The 19022-nt window shown below is 39.6% G+C and overlaps 1 protein-coding gene across 2 annotated transcripts in view; it reads right to left on the bottom strand.

Moving 5' to 3' along the window:
• The window catches only part of LOC116987808 (protoheme IX farnesyltransferase, mitochondrial), a 101675-nt gene that overhangs the window by 3690 nt on the left and 78963 nt on the right, over positions 1-19022 (bottom strand). Inside the window, exons 5-6 of one of the 2 annotated variants that reach the window (XM_033044047.1) lie at positions 10185-10255; positions 875-1107 (exon numbers count right to left, since the gene is read on the bottom strand). In XM_033044047.1, the coding sequence (XP_032899938.1) occupies positions 875-1107; positions 10185-10255 (304 nt within the window). The remainder of the gene's footprint in view (positions 1-874; positions 1108-10184; positions 10256-19022) is intronic. The other variant, XM_033044048.1, reaches the window with a different exon arrangement.

Genomic DNA, 19022 nt, shown 5'->3' on the forward strand with positions numbered 1-19022 from the left:
TATCACTTTGATCCTAACAGGAACAGAGACTCAATGACATCCTGCGTAAACAACCAAACACAACTAATTGGTTTAAATTATAAAACTGATGGCCATTTAATGCACGGTGAACAACAGACTTAACCCAACAATGCTGATGCACACATTGATGGTTTCATGAGGGAGAGCACTTTAGAAATTTGACTGGATCAGTTCAAAATAAGTGTTTAAAGGAATATAATTTATGTTACAGAGATAAACATTATGGCAGCACAGAGGCGCAGTGGTAGAGCTGCTGCCTTACAGAATTACCAGAGACCTGGGTTTGATCCTGACTACGGGTGCTGTCTCACTGTGACTGCATGGGTTTTATCCGGGTGCGCCCGTTTCCTCCCACATGCCAGACACGTACAGGTTTGTTGGTGAATTGGTTTCTGGAAATTGTAAATTGTTCTAGTCTGTAGGATAGCATTAGAATACGGGTTGGTCGGTGTGGACTTGGTGCGCCGAAGGGCCTGTTTCCACATTGCATCTCTAAAATCTAAAGTGATAATACACATCTGTAAGAAGTCAGCTATTCCTTATTCCTCTACTCAGTACGATCCAATAAGTTGATCCTCCACTGTAGTTGATTCATCTTTCAATCAACTTACAGGTATAGACCTTCCAGGTGCAAGATTTAGTTATTCAACACTAATGATACAACATTGTTAAGGTTTTTCCACCTAGTCTGACCCAATGAACAGTTGTATCAGGTAATGGGAGATTTTGTTCCTCAAAGCTGTTCATCTTAAAATTTACAATTGGTAGAGATGAGTTTTTACAAAATCAAATTGCTGTATGGTATATGCACATCTTTAATCTTCCTGGGAAGATTGATTAGTAAAGGACTTACCTGCGCCGATGCTGCCAGTGGCTGCTGTCCAGCCCATGACTGGGGGAATAGCACCAACCACAGAGCCCACCCAGGTGTTGAGAATACTCAGCCGTTTCATTGGGGTGTAGCAACATGTGTAGAGGAAAAGGTTAAAGGCTCCCAATGCTCCAGTTAGTGGGTTAATTCCAAGTGCCAAAATCGTTATACCGGGCACACTGCAGGCAGCAGCGAAGGATACTGCATGTAAAGGACTAGGGGTTTAAAAGAAAACACACAGATCAGCAAGTTGGATATGTAATTCACAGGTAGCCAGAAGGAAAGTTAATCTCTACTTTTCAATAACACACTGTTTAAGATCCCAGGGATGCACAACTGGTGATACAGTACATTATAAACTCAAAAAGTTGCCAGTTTTCATTTTCTCCCTTGCCATCCCATGCCACAAAACATTTACATCAGTTATAGTTGTTTAGTTTGAGATTATGAATGAACTTGCTTACGCTACTTTTAGTATCGTTTAGAGATATAGCGTGGAAATAGGCCCTACGGCCCAACGAGTCTGCATCGACCTCATCATCTCCTCTTCATCATCTACATCCTCCCCCTTGGTCAGATACTCCGCCACTTCAACCTGGACTTCCACTGTTACGCCGATGACACCCAGATCTACCTCGGCACCAAATCCCCCCACAACCCCCCCCCCCCCCCCTCTCCCATATCAACTCCTGTTTGTCAGCTATAAAAACCTGGATGCAACATAACTTCCTCAAACTCAACAGCGATAAAACAGAATTCCTCCTCATAGGCTCCAAATCCACACTCAGCAAAATCAATAACCCCACTCTCACCATCGACGGCACCACTGTCTCCCCATCTCCCAAGGCCCGCAACCTTGGCGTGATCTTTGATTCCACCCTCTCCCTTGAGCCTCACATCCGCCATGTCATTAAAACCTCCTTCTTTCACCTCCGCAACATCGCCAAAATCAGACCCTCTCTCACACCTCCCGCTGCTGAAAGACTCATCCATGCCTTCATCTCCTCCCGACTGGACTACTGCAACTCACTTCTCCTTGGCATCAGCTCCACCTACATCAACCGACTCCAACTGGTCCAGAACGCAGCCGCCCGACTCATCACCCACACCAAATCCTGGCATCACATCACTCCAGTCCTCAAACAACTTCACTGGCTTCCCATCTCCCACCGGATCACCTACAAAATCCTGGTCCTCACCTACAAAGCCCTCCACCATCTGGCCCCCCCATATCTCACTGACCTCCTCTCCCCCTACCAACCCTCACGGTCCCTCAGATCCACATCAGCCGGTCTCCTCTCCATCCACAAATCCAACCTCCGCAGTTTTGGGGACAGAGCCTTCTCCAGGGTAGCTCCCAGGCTCTGGAACTCCCTCCCCCAACTGATCCGCAATTCCGTGTCCCTCACCATCTTCCAGTCCCGCCTCAAGACCCATCTCTTCACCTCTGCCTATCCTTAGCCCCACGTCCCCCTCCCTTTTCATCTGTGCTTGCATTGCCTCATATTGTGTTTTGAATTGAATTCTGTCTTTAATTTGTGTACTAGTCATGTCTCTACTATTTATTTCATTCTGCTTACATGTTTTTCCTCTACTTGCTAAATTTTTGTAAGGTGTCCTTGAGACTCTTGAAAGGCGCCCATAAATAAAATTTATTATTATTATCGACCAATGATCCCCATACACTCGCACTATCCTACATACTGTACTGGGGACAATTTATAATTTTTTACCAAAGTCAATTAACCTACAGACCTGTACATCTTTGGATTGTGGGAGGAATCAGGAGCACCCAGAGAAAACCCATGCGGTCACAGGGAGAACGTACAAACTCCCTACAGACAGCACGGTTAGAATCGAACCTGGGTCTCTGGCGCTGTAAGGCAGCAACACAACCACTATGCTACCGTGCTGCCCTTATGGTTGGGCAAATATTAATTTCCTCGATCAACGATGGGTATGATGGAGTGCAATGAATTCTCAAATGAGTATTTTGTTTTCAAAATGACTGCATTAAAAACTATTAATTGTAAGGAACTGCACAAGTTTTCTTTTTACTCTTCTGAAATTAGGTACAGCACATCTATCAGTTCACATTTGCAAGGACCTCTGGAAGAGTGAATAATGGGAGGATGTTTCACATAGGTTATTTAATGACCCATCTGGACATGACAAACATTGCTCCACATTAGGCTGACTGAACACAAACTCAGCAGTGATTAAATGAACCATAGATTGCACACAAACGGTGATAATCATTACACATCAAGCTTGTTTGTTTATTGAACATTCAGCAACTTTCAGCAGGATATATTTAAATCATTTTTACAACTTCAGGATGACAAATTGGCTTGTGTAATTTCCATATTTTAATTGAACTAATACAATTAAGATCTAGGAATCAGTGGCATCTTTCCTGATGTTTCGGAGTTTATTGCGTGAGAAAGGGACAGGTTGGGTTCCAGATTTCAGCTGCTTGATTTCCCAAACATAAATTGCTCCCAGCAAACCCAGGTGAACAAAGCTGAGCCCCTGCTGATGTGCATGATTACTCAGGGTAGTAGAATGCCTATAATAATATGAGAAACAGGAGCAAGAGAAGCACATTCAGCCCTTCAGGAGGCTGTCTATTACTATAGTTTGTATTTGAAAGCCACTTTTTGGCCCTGCTCCAAAATCTTAGTTTTGCAAATATCCAGCAATCTATTGGGTTAATTTAAGGGGAGCATTTGATGGCTTTGGGCCCATACATGCCAGAGTTTAGAAGGATGAAATCTAGCAAATAATGAAAGGCCTAGATAGAATGGATGTGGAGAGGATGTTTCCTGTAGTGAAGAACTGGCTTCTAGAAAGGAAACCAATTAAGCCTGAAACTAAGGTGAAATGGTGATATAAAAAACATTGATATCAAAATAGAACAATGTTGGTTTGTAACTTTTACTGCACTGTTCTGGTTACCAAGCATGTTAGAAACGAGTTGCTCCTTAGTTTGATCTAATTCCTTTGGAATTACTAGTGCAAACAGCCCAAGAGTTGCAATAGCAGGTTATCCGTATGGTGACACAACGTTATTCTCAGTGCAACAAACTCGGGAATCAATTGCCATTCGAGGCAGGCTTAACTGGTTTCATCAGGTCAGTTTTATTTCGAATTACCACCTTATTTGTTCATTTGTCAGAATCATTGGTTACATCAGCGATCATTGTCCATCCCTCGTTACCACATTGTCATGAAATCACATAGAGAACTGACGGTTTCCTCTTGTGAAAGGCACTGATGAACCAAATGAGTTCTCATGACAAGCTTTTGGTTGTCTAGATTACTGTTAGCTGGCCTTTTCTTTCCAATTACAGTTATTAACAGAATTGTAGTTCTCTGGTGTTATGTTGGAAGTTGAAGTCAGATGTTTGGATTGTCAGTTCAGGCTTCTGCATTATAGCACAACTCTGCATCAGGCAGCATCTGTGGAGGGAAGGGACAACAACGTTTCGGCTTGGGATCCTTCTTCAGACCCAACCCAAAACGTTGCCTGTCCATTCCTTCCGCTGATACTGCCAGACCAAATGAGTTTTTCCAGCTTTTGCTCAAGGCTCCAGTATCTACAGCACCACGTGCCTGCTGATTACTAATGCATTACCAGCACTATACTGTAAATGGGCTGCATGTTCCATGGAAGTCGGTGGGAGGAGCCAGATCATCTGCAGGTCACCCCTTCCTCAAGTCTGATAGCTGATGTCCACAATTTCTGCTTAATTTGCAAAACCTATAGGTGCCAGGGATTCATTTCAGTTTAGCATCTGCAGCTCAAAGAGACTCTGATCAGTTTTGCAGCAGAGATGTAGTTTGCAAGTTGATATACCGTTATTACTTTTCTGAATGATGGATTTTATAACACATGATGCAAAAAAAGATAGAATAAGTAGAGTGTATCGCAGTGGGTCAGGCAGCATCTGTGGAGGGAATGGATAGGTGATGTTTCAGCTCGGAATCCTTCTTCCAGTTCCGAGGAGCAGAAGATGGATGTGTGTTAATTTTATTTAATGAGGGATGGTCATTGCATTCTAGCTAACAGATGGTGTTGACAAAGGCTTCGTCCATTGACAAGGGGGTCCAAGCAATCAGGAGGTCATGCTCCGCTGCACAATCTTATGTCTCTTAAGGATGGGATAATATATATATATTTTACAGTGATTTATGATTGTACCAATGCTCCAGCATGTGGACATAAACAAGGTTGATTTATTATCATTCCATTACATCATCAACAAATTAATATTTCACACAAAAGGAAGGAAAATCTAATATTACCTCAAAATATCAAAATGTGACATTATCTAAAAATTATTGGTTTGAATCTCAAGGAACTCTTCAGGAATTCTGAACCTGCCTTCACGCATTGTTCAAAATCTATTGTGCAAACTCCAGCACTATTTTAATTCTTTACTCGCTAAACTATTTATATAATTGTTCAAAACAACTTTCAGTTGGTCATTGACATTTTTTTAAGGAATGTGCGCTTATTTCACCAAAAAAGATCTATGGAGCTCTCCGAGGTAAATATTAATGACAGTATATTTTACAAAGGGTTCTTGGGGGCAGGTGTTGTTGCTTCATAATTGGGTAGCATGAACAAGTTCTGCTGCAGAGCCAGGCGTTACTTCCTATCCATCATCCCAAATCTAACCAGGAACATGATGGAGTTGCAGTAGCCTGTCAAATGAGGATGGCAACCACTTTAAACACATCAAGGTTGGCTACACAATTGGCCCATGATCAGGGCAGCCACTTATGCTTTATCACAGCAGAGGGATTATTAACCTCAACACAGTAAAGAGGAATCAAATTACATTTCAATTCACTTAAAAATAGATTTTTTTTTAGACCTGCAAGCTCTTTACAGCATTGGAGCGCTTTTGAAGTTTTCTTTTTCAAAAGCTTTTGACCCTAAATTTTTTTATGTGAGGTTTGGATTCCAGTTAGATGATTTAGGACATGAGTTAGATGTGGCCCTTGTGGCTAAAGGGATCAGGGGGTATGGAGAGAAGGCAGGTACAGGATAATGAGTTGGATGATCAGCCATGATCATATTGAAAGGCGGTGCAGGCTCGAAGGGCCGAATGGCCTACTCCTGCACCTATTTTCTATGTTTCTATGAGACTGCTGTTGCTGGAATCTTGAACACAAAACAAATGACTGGAGTTACTCCGTAGTTCAGACAGCATCTGCGGAGGAAAACAAGCAGACAATGTTTTGGGCTGGACCTTTCTTCAGACTCCAGCAGTTTGTATTCATGACTATCATCTTTATTTTCCATTCTATTGTTCTGCATTCATGATGCCCATCGACACATCTGATTGATACATTATTAATGGTTAACATTTTCTACAAACATCAACTTAAGAGCAAAAAAGCAAAAAAAAGATCAGATTAATGAACCAAAAACACAATTCCTAATGAAACTTAATTAAAAGAGCCTTCAAGATTCAACATTGCCTGTTCCAAATGTAAAATAAGATTGGATTAAACACTCATCAGAACAATCTCCTTAAAGATTCTCCTTAAAAACTCCTGTTGTGGGCATGAATGCTATATTACTCTTTCACTTAATACTTCATCCAAACATAATAGGAACTTACACAGGATCAATGTGAAATGGGCAGGTCAGAATAAACATAAATATGATAGATTATAAATAAAACACCATAAAAAGGTTTTGCTTCATTCAGCTTTCATGGGTGAGGAATGGGATTCAATTTGAAATTGGAGGGAGTGTTTGCAGAAACCATGAATAAAAATCACATTTAACAGTTTCACAAATCCTATTTTATATTAATAGGCTAAACTGTTCTCTTCAATAAACCAGTCTCAACCATTGAAACAATTGGCTTTGAAATGTGGTGTGATAGGATACATTTATTGAATATTATAAAATAATTTATTCATGTAGATTCTGTGATGACCTTTTTCAAAAGTAGTACACACACTCAGGTGATACTCAAGATGGGTTTAAACCAGTATTTCATGAATATTCAACATAACTTCCTTGCTTCTCCACACATTTATTTATCAAATCCCAAATTCCATGTTCCTCTATGTCTACTTTTTCAATTTCCCATCTCCTCTGCCACCTTGCCAAGACATGTGGACAAAACCCCAGGACTTGTGAGCTCCACTGAAGTAAACACGATTAACGTTAGATTCGAGCAAATGTGCGGATAAATGCATGTAACAGCCACTGGTATCTCAAGCCCATCTAAACCAGCCATTGAATATGGGATGTCCAGATTCTGTACCATTGTAACGAGGGACAATTCTTTTTTTTTACCAAAGCCAAATTAACTTACAAACCTGTATGTCTTTGTGGTGTGGGACGAACCCGGGGCACCTGGATAAAATTCAAACGGTCACGTGGAAAACGTACAATTTCCGTACAGACAGCACCTGTAGTCAGGATCGAACTCAGATCTCTGATGCTGTAAGGAAGCAACTCTACCGCTGCTCCACCATTATATTTTACATAATACCTAAAATTAACTGAACCCTATGATGTGCTATGCAACTCCACGTTAACTCATGCTACCAAAACAGGGGCGGAAAATTGTTTTACTTCCAGAGGTTTTCTGAGCTCTCATCACTCGCTACTTTTTTTGTCCCCCTTTCTCAGTTAAGTAAAAAGGGATAATACAATATGTTATTTTGACAATCTGCTAGAATCAATAGGATGCTCACAAATAAACTGAAAATGTGTGCACATATTCTTCATAATTGTAGTTACTCAGTTAACAGATTGTGACATTGGAATGAAATTTGCAGTTTAGAAAGATGAGTACACATTTTATGAGATATTGTAAAAGTGATGTAAGAAATGATACGGCCTTATTTTGAGCTTTAATGATCGTATAAATGTTTAATTAAATATTTTACTGCTCTGAACAAGTTTCAGTTGCCAAAGGTGGAACATCCATAACATTATAGAGATTACATTTAGAAAATTAAAATTTGGAATTACAACTATCTGCCTGCTCTTGGAATTAAAATAGGTAGAATTACAAACCATGAATTGTACATTAGTGAGGATAGTTCCATAAAATTAACTCAGTTTGACCTCTGGAAGAAGATGAGAGCAACAGTGAAGACAGCTCCATTAGGAGTCCATCGTTCTTCTCTGCTCCTCACCAAAAGCAGATGGAGCCTTCAGTTAGCAAAATGGTCTGTGACTCCAAGTTTATAGATGAGCATCTGGGATGTTTCCTCACACAGCGTGAGGTATAACGCAGTCAAATTTATCAAGTGCCCAAGCTTGCAATTAATGTGTTGGAAACCTGCATTGTACACCTCTGGATGCATGGCCCCCTAGCCTCCGGAAAGTAATGAAAGAATGTCTTGAAATGTGAAGGGTCAATAGCGTGCATGCAAGATTAATGTGTAAGAATCCAAGGTCGTGAGAGCACTTGAATTTTACATCATGATGCTTTAAGTTTTATACCTTTGAGGCAGAGCACACTGGTGAGACAGAGTGAAACGTCACAGAGTACTCTGTAATTGTTGAGATCAAAATCACAGTGCACATTAAATGAATGTACAAGAGGAATCTGCGTTGAATCATTTCATTTTTTCATCTAAATCTTTAGAACAGTGTCGGTTCAGTGATTTTAACAACATAGACTAGTTTACATTTTAACAAAAGAATGGCATTTCATTGATTGTTTCTTTCCTGTACTGGAAGAGACCTGAAACCAATACTTTAAATGACTCTATGGGGACAGGCAATTTTGGAAATGCAATGTGCAGCTCAAAATGTGCAGGAGGCATATATTCCAATTAGTCACTTTTTTTTTTTACAAAATCTATCGCAAAAAAATCACATCCCTGGTATATAGTGCCAAAACGCTTTTATCGTAGAGGAGATATATTATACTTTTGCATTGAAAACTTAGGTCTATTTATGTCCAGGGAAATAAAATTTGGAACCACAATAATACATCACTGCTATTATATAGCCGGCTTAGCTGTGTCAGTCAGGGTAAATATCAGGGTTCAGGGTTGATAACATTATCCATGAAAGATCTTAACTAGCCTTGAAAATGGTTCAGTACAGAAGTTTCAATAACTATTGCGTGTGGAGTGAAAGAGTTCTACATTTCTGCTATTACTTTTATGGAACTAATTTAACTTCCACTTGATCAGGCAGTAATCTTATTATTTTCTCTTGTTCGGGAATCCTCAACGCATGGAATAGTTTCTCAAGATTTATCCGACTGAATCCCTTTAAACATCTTAATTAAATAGATAACCTCTCAGCCTTTTAAACTCGAGGGAATATAAGCCAAGTCCATATAATTGGTCTACAAAATTAAATCTTATAAACTCTGATATTATTATGGTGAATCTCTGCATTATTAGTGTTTGAGATGAATAATGCGTTAAACTGAACAAAAAAAATAGTCCAGAGGCAATTCAACTCAAACTCCATACAACTAGAGAATAACCTACTCTTTTTCTATCCGACCTTTTTTAGAGAAAGGCCAACAGTACATCAGTATTTTCTTATTAGTTTTTCTGCCTGTAGGGCAACTTTTAGTGATCTGTGTTCACAGAGAGCTAAATTTCTTTGCTACTTTACAGCTCCTAATTCCTCATCACCAGCATCTTATTTTGAGCAGATACTACTGGAGCAGAGAAATTGAACATCAGAAGTTTCAAAATGTAGTACGACTGAACGCTCATTATGTGGAATTGGAATAATGGAATAAGGTGGTTGTTCAGAGACAGCTGAAGCAAATGAGAATTTTTAAACTTTCCTTCAATTTGCTTCACATTATAGAGGCAAATAGAATGGAAGTGGAAACATTCAAGACGTTTGATCTTGAAGTCTGGAATTCAAGATCAGCTTGTCTTTCTAGTTCACATTACATATTACAGGTCCATCACCGATTTTTCGTTAAACCGAGCAAAATTAAGAGAGCATTGCGTCTGGTGCATGCTCTTTAGGGATGTGTGCCTCTGTCATGAAAGAGTTAATTATTTACTTATTTGTTAATTGCTAATTTTTTATTTAAATTTCCAGCAGTCCATGGTACTATAGAGACACGGGAGGGGTATAATTAGTGGGCCAATAATTGTTGAATTATTATTACGCAACCTCTGTTGGTCCGGCAAAATGGATAATCTGACAAGACTCTGGACCCAAGGATGGTGGACGTACCAACACACATTTCTAATTCTATAAATCCTTAAAAAAAACACTTAAAATTGTTAAAAGTAGCAAGTACAATGGTGAAAGGAGACTAACCTAATCTGCCCCCTGACAAGAGGTCGGTTCTTTGTCCTGTTCATGTTCGAGTCAAAGGGCACCTCGAAAAACTGCATGGAATTATAAAACAATGTTAGGCGTTCTGTTCACAATATAAATCCTATAAAGTCATTCCACATTTTACATAGGAGATTAAAACATCAATTTTCAAATTATATCGGTAAAGTGAACCTGATATTATGCAGAATAATAGGACAATAATGGTGAAACATCACAGAAGGTTTATTAAAATTAAGCCCTTTTCTGGGAAATCTACTGATTTCTAATTTGAAAACCAAGAATCATCGTTTTGCTTTTACACTTTCCAACAGTAGATGAACATTATACAAAGGAAAATAATGCAACACCCACATTTCCTTCCCCACTAAATCCACCACGATTTAGGATTTCTAAGTAGATCAATAGAGTGTCTGGTGGGTTTGAGCTGGACTTATGATGGTACTAAACATTATTTTCAATGCCACTTTTCAATAAGGTATGAAATTGCAAAATTCCTCTAAAGAATGATGAACTATCTCAAGACTAAATTCTAAACTAAAACTACACAGAAACAAAGCTAAAATTAGTTTTAGTAAAGATAACTCCAGACTGATGATATTTTGGCCACGGTGCTGCATAGATTCCCAACTACCTAGATTGTTTTCTCTGGAGCATCAGAGGCAGAGTTTAAAAAACGATGAGAGGCATTGACAGGGTAGACAGTCAGAATATTTTTCCCAAGGTCGAAACAACAAATACTAGAGGGCATAGGTTTAAGGTGAGGGAGAAGAGGGAATAGTTTAATGGAGTAATGAGGAGCAATGTTCTTTCCCCCATTGGTAGGTGTCTGGAATGCATTGCCAGGAGTGGTGGTGGAAGCACATATGATAGTGGCAATGAAGGGGCTTTAAGATAAGGCACATGAATATGCAGAGAATATAAAGATATGGATCATGTGCAGGCAGAGGGTTTAGTTTAATTTAGCATCGTATTGGGCACAGACATTGTGTGCTGAAGTGCTTGTTCCTGTTCTGTACTGTTCTATGTTCTAACTGGTTTTCAGAAAATAAATAAATGTCAGTTCATAATTGGGCAGTGACAAATAAACCAGAACACAAAACGTAACAATGCATGAAGCTGATAACCTTTTGCAACGTTGATGTAGCATTTTGTAGTTTGTATTGTTTCACTGAGTCACTACTATACAAATGTCCATGACACAGTGAAATTGAGCAGTTGAGAGTTTCTAAATTAAAATGAACTCTTGAATAAAAACTGAATTTGAGTATGGCTACAGCTGGTTTTATATTATAAGAGCCACCATTGGCTGTAGCATCTGACGAACAACTCTATGCAAATGTAAAGTTGCTCAAATTTGTTATGATTAGTCTGCTGAATAATTTATGCCAGTTATGCAGGCAGGGGACAGGGCAAGTGGGGGGAGCACAGTCTGAGTGAAATTCACACGGTGCAAAGCCAATGTGATACAGACACACACCGCGATGAACAGGAAGGTTGGCGCTGTAATTAAGATGTGAAAGTACAGTGTACGGGAAGGGTCACGCAAGTCCCTTAAATGAGGGGGGGGGGGGAAGGGAGGGGAAGAGGGGGGAGGAGGAGTTGAGACAACTTTTAGAAGCATGAGATACATGGCTGTGAAGCTCGGCGGACATTATCCTTGATTCTGAAAACTATTGCTCACATTTTTTTCCCCCCCAATGAGCCAATGAAATTCACCGGTCAGCAACGGCTACAACCTACAAGAACCTACGATAACCTTCGACCTCCTGGCAACCCACTACCATTGCACGTACAGCACGAAAATTCTCACTACTCACCATGGCGGCTTCTTTCTAGTTGCCGCTAATTTTTCAACATGTTGAAAAGTTTGCAATGACCATAATAAGGCCGCGACTAGTTCCCAGAATGCGGGAACTCCTCACGACCATGAAGGCGACTACCCGGCAACCACCCGCGAACATGTGGTGACCGCATAGTCTTCTGCAGTTGCCTAAAAAGTCGCCTAAGTGGGACAGGCACATTAGGCTGTCTTCAGTAATTTACATTCGATAAAATTCAGTGTGGATATTTTGCCACTGTTTACTTTGATGAGCATAAGAAATCTACCAAAGACAATTTCTTAAATATCACAACCAGACAAAATTGGAAGAAATCTGCTTTACAAACTGAAACCATTTACTGTTTGGCTGTGGCTGTATTTAATTTTCACAATCCTTTCACGATCTTTGTGTCAGATCAGTGGGATTTCCATGGTGCACAGCATACTAGCAGTACTGTAAAGGTTTTAATGGCACCTGAAGCTTAGGCTAACCCAATTGGATATTTGATAATTTCATATTGTGTTATATTTTATTGCTCTTAATGTATAGTTGAAATGAAGTGTGATGTTCATTAGTTAAACCACTTGTATACTGATCCCATGTGCATATACAAATTGGTTCCAGTTAGAGTATTTTCTGAATGAAAGTTTTTTGGGAGGATTCAAACGTCTATTCCTTGCAAGAATAAACATATCACATCCAGACTTGTGCACTATTTGAAGGACACATGGACATACATACAGTATGTCCAAATGGTGCTTGAAACAGCTGGTTTATTACTTCAAAGTCTAAATGTTAGAGAGAATTTCCCTCACAAGAAAGGCACACAATTGACAGCTGATCTAGTACAATGGCATAAAACAGACTTAAGCGCTGCTATACTGTGTATTTTTTTGTAACTGACCCAGAACATTGGACACTTGCTGATTGGGTTGCAGCTATTTGACTGACGCCAGGTGCAAATCTATAGAACACTTGTTTTAGCTCATGGTGCAAGGCACACGTCCAGCTTTCTTTGCCCTGTTATGTTTATGCAGGACAGCTAATGAATCAAAGTAGTTTTGTTGTACATTGTTTTGGATACAGCTAGAACAGAATTTTGTTTATTTCAAGTCTCATTCTATGACAAGAACTTTGAAGGTAACTTTCTAAATGTATAATTCTTCACATTAGTATAACCAGCAGTTGTTTCTTTTTCCAGAATCTCAATGTATTTTAGACTAATTCTGAGTTTTCACTTCCACAAATAACCAGATGTTGGCTGAGGCTGAAGGTGACGAAGAAATAATCTCAATAAGGAAGGAAATGAGAACGAAAACTTAACAGGGCACTTGAAAACTGATGTTCCCTAAATGTTGGCCAATTAGATCCAGCAGGAAACCCTTCAGTAATTTCAGTACGAACAAGATTTTTAAGCATACTGCAAATGCCACAACGGTTAAAGTACTGGATTAATAACCCAGAATCTTGGGGAAACAATGAGTGTACCCAAACATCAGTGATAGGATGAGAATTTTTATACTGATGAATTGTAATGTTTATGTTGGCCTAAAATAGGACATCTTGATAGTGTCCTCTGTGATGTTCAAAGGAAAGACTATGAACTCTTGAAGTTGATGGAGAAAAATATAGTTTACATAGTATAGTTCCTTTTGGATATCATTCAAATGTATTGACACAAATAAATGCATAAATGCAGAGGAAGGTCATCTTGAAATTATAATCTTTACATGGAAATAAGTGTAATTATGAGAGATAATATTATTGAAGAAACTCACAATTCTGCTCACATGTTGCATTATTTCATGTCAATCTGCCAATATATTTAATGCCAAAGAACTCTGGTTGAATTTTTAACCACAGTTCTTCTCCTCTGTTCAAATAGGAAGAGATGAAACATTTTAAAAAAAGCACTTTGGTAAAAAAAACATACTAGCATTTGATGAAGAGGGCTACCATTAGATATCTAAGTCTGTTCAATTATTTTCCTGAAGAACAAATTGAATTATCTGTACAAAATAATGCAAACTTAAAACAATTTTACTTCCAAAGATGTCGGAAAAACATAACAGCAAAATTGAATTCACAAAATTTGACAGTTCCCAAAACCGTCTAGCTGCTTTTGATAAAATTATTGTGAACAGGTCTACAATGAGGTTTGGTACATGAACAGGTGCTTTGGGAGAGGGAAATTCTAGACATCGAGTGCGTGATAGGAAGAATGACAACTTAAGTCGACATCGGCCACTTATCAACATCTATGAGCTGTGTCATGAAATGGGACCATGCAAGTTTTGTACTGTCTTCCTAATCTTCTAATCATCAGCTGCTTCTTCCCTAATGATAGTCAGCAGCAGTACAATATTAATACTGCTCTGGCAGCCAGTTGTCTGCCTGGACCCTCTGCTGCTGATAAGAACTCAGTATGAAAAGTTGATTTTGCTCATTCAATATGAGGACCGACCAAGAATTATGGCAAACATGTAGTTCAGATAAGATAAAACAAACATTCTCATGAAAAGATCAAAGAATCAACTGAAAATGGTCACATTAAAAGATAAACCAGAAAGTTGCATAAACTGGATCGATTCAGACTTGCAAAACACCTTTGGCCACATTTACAGTATATATTGAAAGTACTACCTGAATGAAAGCTGTCTGTGGCACCCACACATACAAAAAGCAATAAAACGTTGTCACATCACACGCATCTGTTGCTTGGCAAATAAATGATAATTTTACAATAGTGTTTGCTTGCAATTTCCCTTCCATCAAAGTGTTTACTTTAAAACGCACATCCAGACTTGTAAAATGATCCAAACACCCTTTTAAAACATTGCAGGAAAGCTACAAGCTTGGCTAAGCAGGTTGGAAATATTAATATCAGAGATGCAGTTAAAGATAGAGGCACACTTAAAATACAAATCACCCCCACATCCCCACCCCCCCTCTCTTTTCCATCTATCACTTTCCTGGTTTTGACGTCGTTCTGCTCCCTCCCCCCTTTCTGCTTTCGCTCACCCCACCCCCATACTACACTCACCTTAAAAAGGGTGCCGACCCAAAACATTTGCCTATCCATGTCTTGCAGATACTGCCTGACCCGCTGAGTTACTCCAGCACTTTGTGTCATTTTTTGTAAACCAGCATTTGCAGTCCCTTGTGTCTACAGGGATAATTGTTTAAGTACATTTCCACTTAGTCTTACATAAAAAGTGTGCTGGACTTCAATTCACATCAAAAATTATTAATAGTTTGAACAGGAAAGCCAAGCTTTCAATGTTAATTTTGTATTTTCCTACGTATTTCGCTCTTTTAAAAAGCTAGACATTTGTTGTTCACTCTGTAAATATCACAACTGACGTATGCTGCCACAAAGTCTAGCATATGTAACTATTCCAGAAATTCTGGATTTCCAATGCTAATATCTAATATTTTAGACCTAAGTGGCAGGACTCCTTTGAGTCGAAGATTTTGTCGTTTTGGCCAATATGGAGACATTTGGTCTGTCGGGAGGACGAGTCTCACCCCTGGTCACTTCCTCGTCTCCTTTCTCCCATGAGGCGTAGAAGTGTGAAGACGCACACCTCCAGATGTAGGGACAGTTTCTTCCAAGCTGTCCCGAAGCTTCCAAGAAGCTGAACCATTCTATCAACAATTAAAGAGCAGTCCTGAGCTACTATCTACCTCATTGAAGATCCTCAGACTATCTTTAATCGGACTTTACTTTGCACTAAATGTTATTCTCATTATCATGTATTTGTACACTCTGGATGGCTCGATTGCAATCATGTATTGTCTTTCCGCTGTTTGCTGGGGAGCAAGCAACAAAAGCTATTCACTGTACCCCAGTTCACATGACAATAAACTAAACAAAATTTGGCTATCAAATCCATGCTGACGCTTCAGATCAGCGTTCTACTGTTGGAAATGCTGACAATGTATTTTTGAAGAGAGGGCTATTTACCCTCACAAGTGGATGGATAGTTGGCAAGAATTGGTCATCAGCAGAAAGGTACCATTTAATGTTGTGAAGTTGGGAAAGATTCTGCATAAACATTTCCTGCCCTTAGCTGGAGAGAAAGAGTTTTCTTTTGGGGGGATGGGGGAGGGAGGGTAGTAAAAGTATCACCTTGATTGTACAAACACTAGACTAAGCACTGAACAAGGATCCTTGTCGAATAGACAAAATATTGCAAGTTGATGGACAATGCATACTGTGTCAAGGACTAGTACAAATAAATCTGCCACTGCAACTGGCGTCTAAAACCTCATGGTTAGATCATCAGCTGAAATATGAGCATGTTAGACTCTAAAGGCTCCCTATGACTTTGTACCTGTGAGGTATGACTGCATGCACGTTTCACTGAATGATATCATGCACAGAAAATAATGTTTTGGTTGAGTCGTGCATTACCGTGCCACTATAAACTTTATAACGCATTAGTAAATAATTAATCAAATTAATGATCAGATCGCTGGGGACAGTGGGTATTAATCTATTCTAAAAACTGGCTTTCACATCAGAAACTCTTTGTGATGTAATCTATCTTAGAGACAACTTGGTGCCATTAACAGTAAACGTACAGCACTTAAGGCTGCATTATGTGGGCAACGGAAGAGGAATAAGATGTTTGTAAGTAATATCTTTTAATACGTTTCAAACCTTGGATAAACCCTTCATTACTTCTGCAATCAAATCTACAGTCTAATCCCTTATTTTGGTTGATAAATGGAGCCCTGTGCATTTTCTGCATTATTTGGTTTGATTGCTTCAAACAGTAAGAACACTCACCGTGAACTTTCTCAAGATTAGACAGTCTAAAGCAAAAGGAAATAGATAAAAGCTTATGATGCATTAATCTCTAACTACCATTGCAGTGGAATGCATGCTGGAAAACTCACAGATAATAATTCATTATATTTATTGAAATAAATAAGGTAATATATTGTGTCTACTTCTGACCATTTGATAAATTAAATGTAATGACCATTTTAAAATATCACGTCGAAAATAAAATGTATTTAGAGGTTCTTCTGGCCAGTTCAAAGTTTTTGTAACGCAAGGAAATTACTTTGTCCCTTTGCTGCATATCTTTCCCTCTATCGACCTTTGCTAATTGTTCCCCCAAATCAGAATATCTAGAAGTATAAATCCAATTCAGCTGCTCACCATGATAGACTTTTGGACGTCTAAAATTTGTCAAACTATTTCAATCTCAATTTATCAATTTTCTTGTAAACCCAGGCCTTCTAAATTCTCTTGGTCCCAAGAGAAAACATTGCCATTTTCCTCAAGTATCTCCTGATGGATTTGGGATTGAATCCTGGTTTTCCACTGAACTGTGCTCATTTTCACTACTTCGAAATCTTGGCATCTGCACAGTTCCAAGGGGACATGAATAATGCATAGAAGCACCTTGTGTGAAGCTAATACTCAGACTTTAATTGATCAGCACAAAGCATAGCTAGGCTGTGAACGACCCCTTTAGAAAACAGTGCTATTTTATTCTTTTATCCCAGGTCAACTGAGAGTACTTGATGAAATACCAAGTGCACTCTATGACACTCATGTACTGCAGTCTATCCATTACCCATTTATTTGTAATTTCTAATATTCCATTTCCTTGTCCCTTCCTGGCAATCCCACTTCCATTTTGGGAAGCTAGCCTAAGTTTTCTTCTGTGGCACAAAATAATTTTTTTAGGCATTGCCACTCACTTGGTTACTTGCCATCAGATTAATGGGCCTGTCCACTTCGGCGATTTTTCAGCGGACTGCCGGTGACTGTCAAGTTGCCGGTAGTCGCCTGAAAAACCGGCAACTGGAACGGCGACTGTCAGAGTGGAACACACACGTAAACACATCGCTTCCTTCACCAGCCCGTTATGCTGCCGGGGGACAGGGCAAGGAGCGCTGTCTAAAAAATTCACACGTGCAAAGCCAAGATGATACAGGCACACAGCGCGATAAACAGGAAGGTTGGTGCTGCAAAAAGATGGCTAAGGCACAGTGTAAAGTAAGTCCTTTAAAAGAGGGGGGAGGGCGGGGGGGGGGGGGGGGGGGGGGGGAGAAGGAGTGGAGACAACTTTAAAGAAGCCAGAGATACACGGCTGTGAAGCTCGGTGGACATTTAACATCACACGGTTATCCTTGGTTCTGAAAACTACTGCTTTCCTTTTTTCCCCCCAATGAGCCAATGAAAGTCAGTACCGGCTACAACCTACGCGAACCTCCAAGAGCCTTCTGCCTCCTGGTGACCCACCTACGGCGCGAGACTTCTCGCTACTCTCCATGGCGTCTTCATTCTAGTCGTCACTAATTTTTCAACATGTTGAAAAATTCACGGCTACCGTAATGAGGCTGTTCCCAAGTCTGCGCTGACCAGCAATCCCCTCACACTTACACTATCCTACACACTAGGGACAATTTACAATTATACCAAGCCAATTAACCTACAAACCTGTATGTCTTTGGAGTGTGGGTATAAACTGGAGCTCCTGGAGAAAACCCACGTGGTCACGGGGATAACATACAAATTCCGTGCCTACAGCATATGTTGTCAGGTTCGAACCCGGGTCTCTGGCGCTGTAGGGCAGCATCTCTACCACTGTGCCACCGTGCCACTCAGTATGTGCCACATCTATCTATGCTTTGTACAGAATCTAACTAAATTCTTATACTAAAATGTTTAAGAATTACTTATGATGTTAAGAATGATCATTAATAAAAGACTATCAGTTATCAAGTTGCATGGTTGACATTTTGTTTTGATTGTGTTTCACAAATCCATTAATGAAACCATTAATCTCTTACACCTTGATTCTGCCGTCTCTCCAGCTTCTGAACTGAACATAGCATCAATGACGTACAGGGAAATAATTTTCTAATCTATCCTGCCTCTACCACAGATTTGTAATACGTTGCATACCTTGCTATATACATTCCTCACCGCACACTTGACCTCTGGGAGAAAAGACCAATTAGACTAAAACAA

The sequence above is a fragment of the Amblyraja radiata genome, chromosome 26, assembly GCF_010909765.2.
Source record: "Amblyraja radiata isolate CabotCenter1 chromosome 26, sAmbRad1.1.pri, whole genome shotgun sequence".
Taxonomy (NCBI): Eukaryota; Metazoa; Chordata; class Chondrichthyes; order Rajiformes; family Rajidae; genus Amblyraja; species Amblyraja radiata.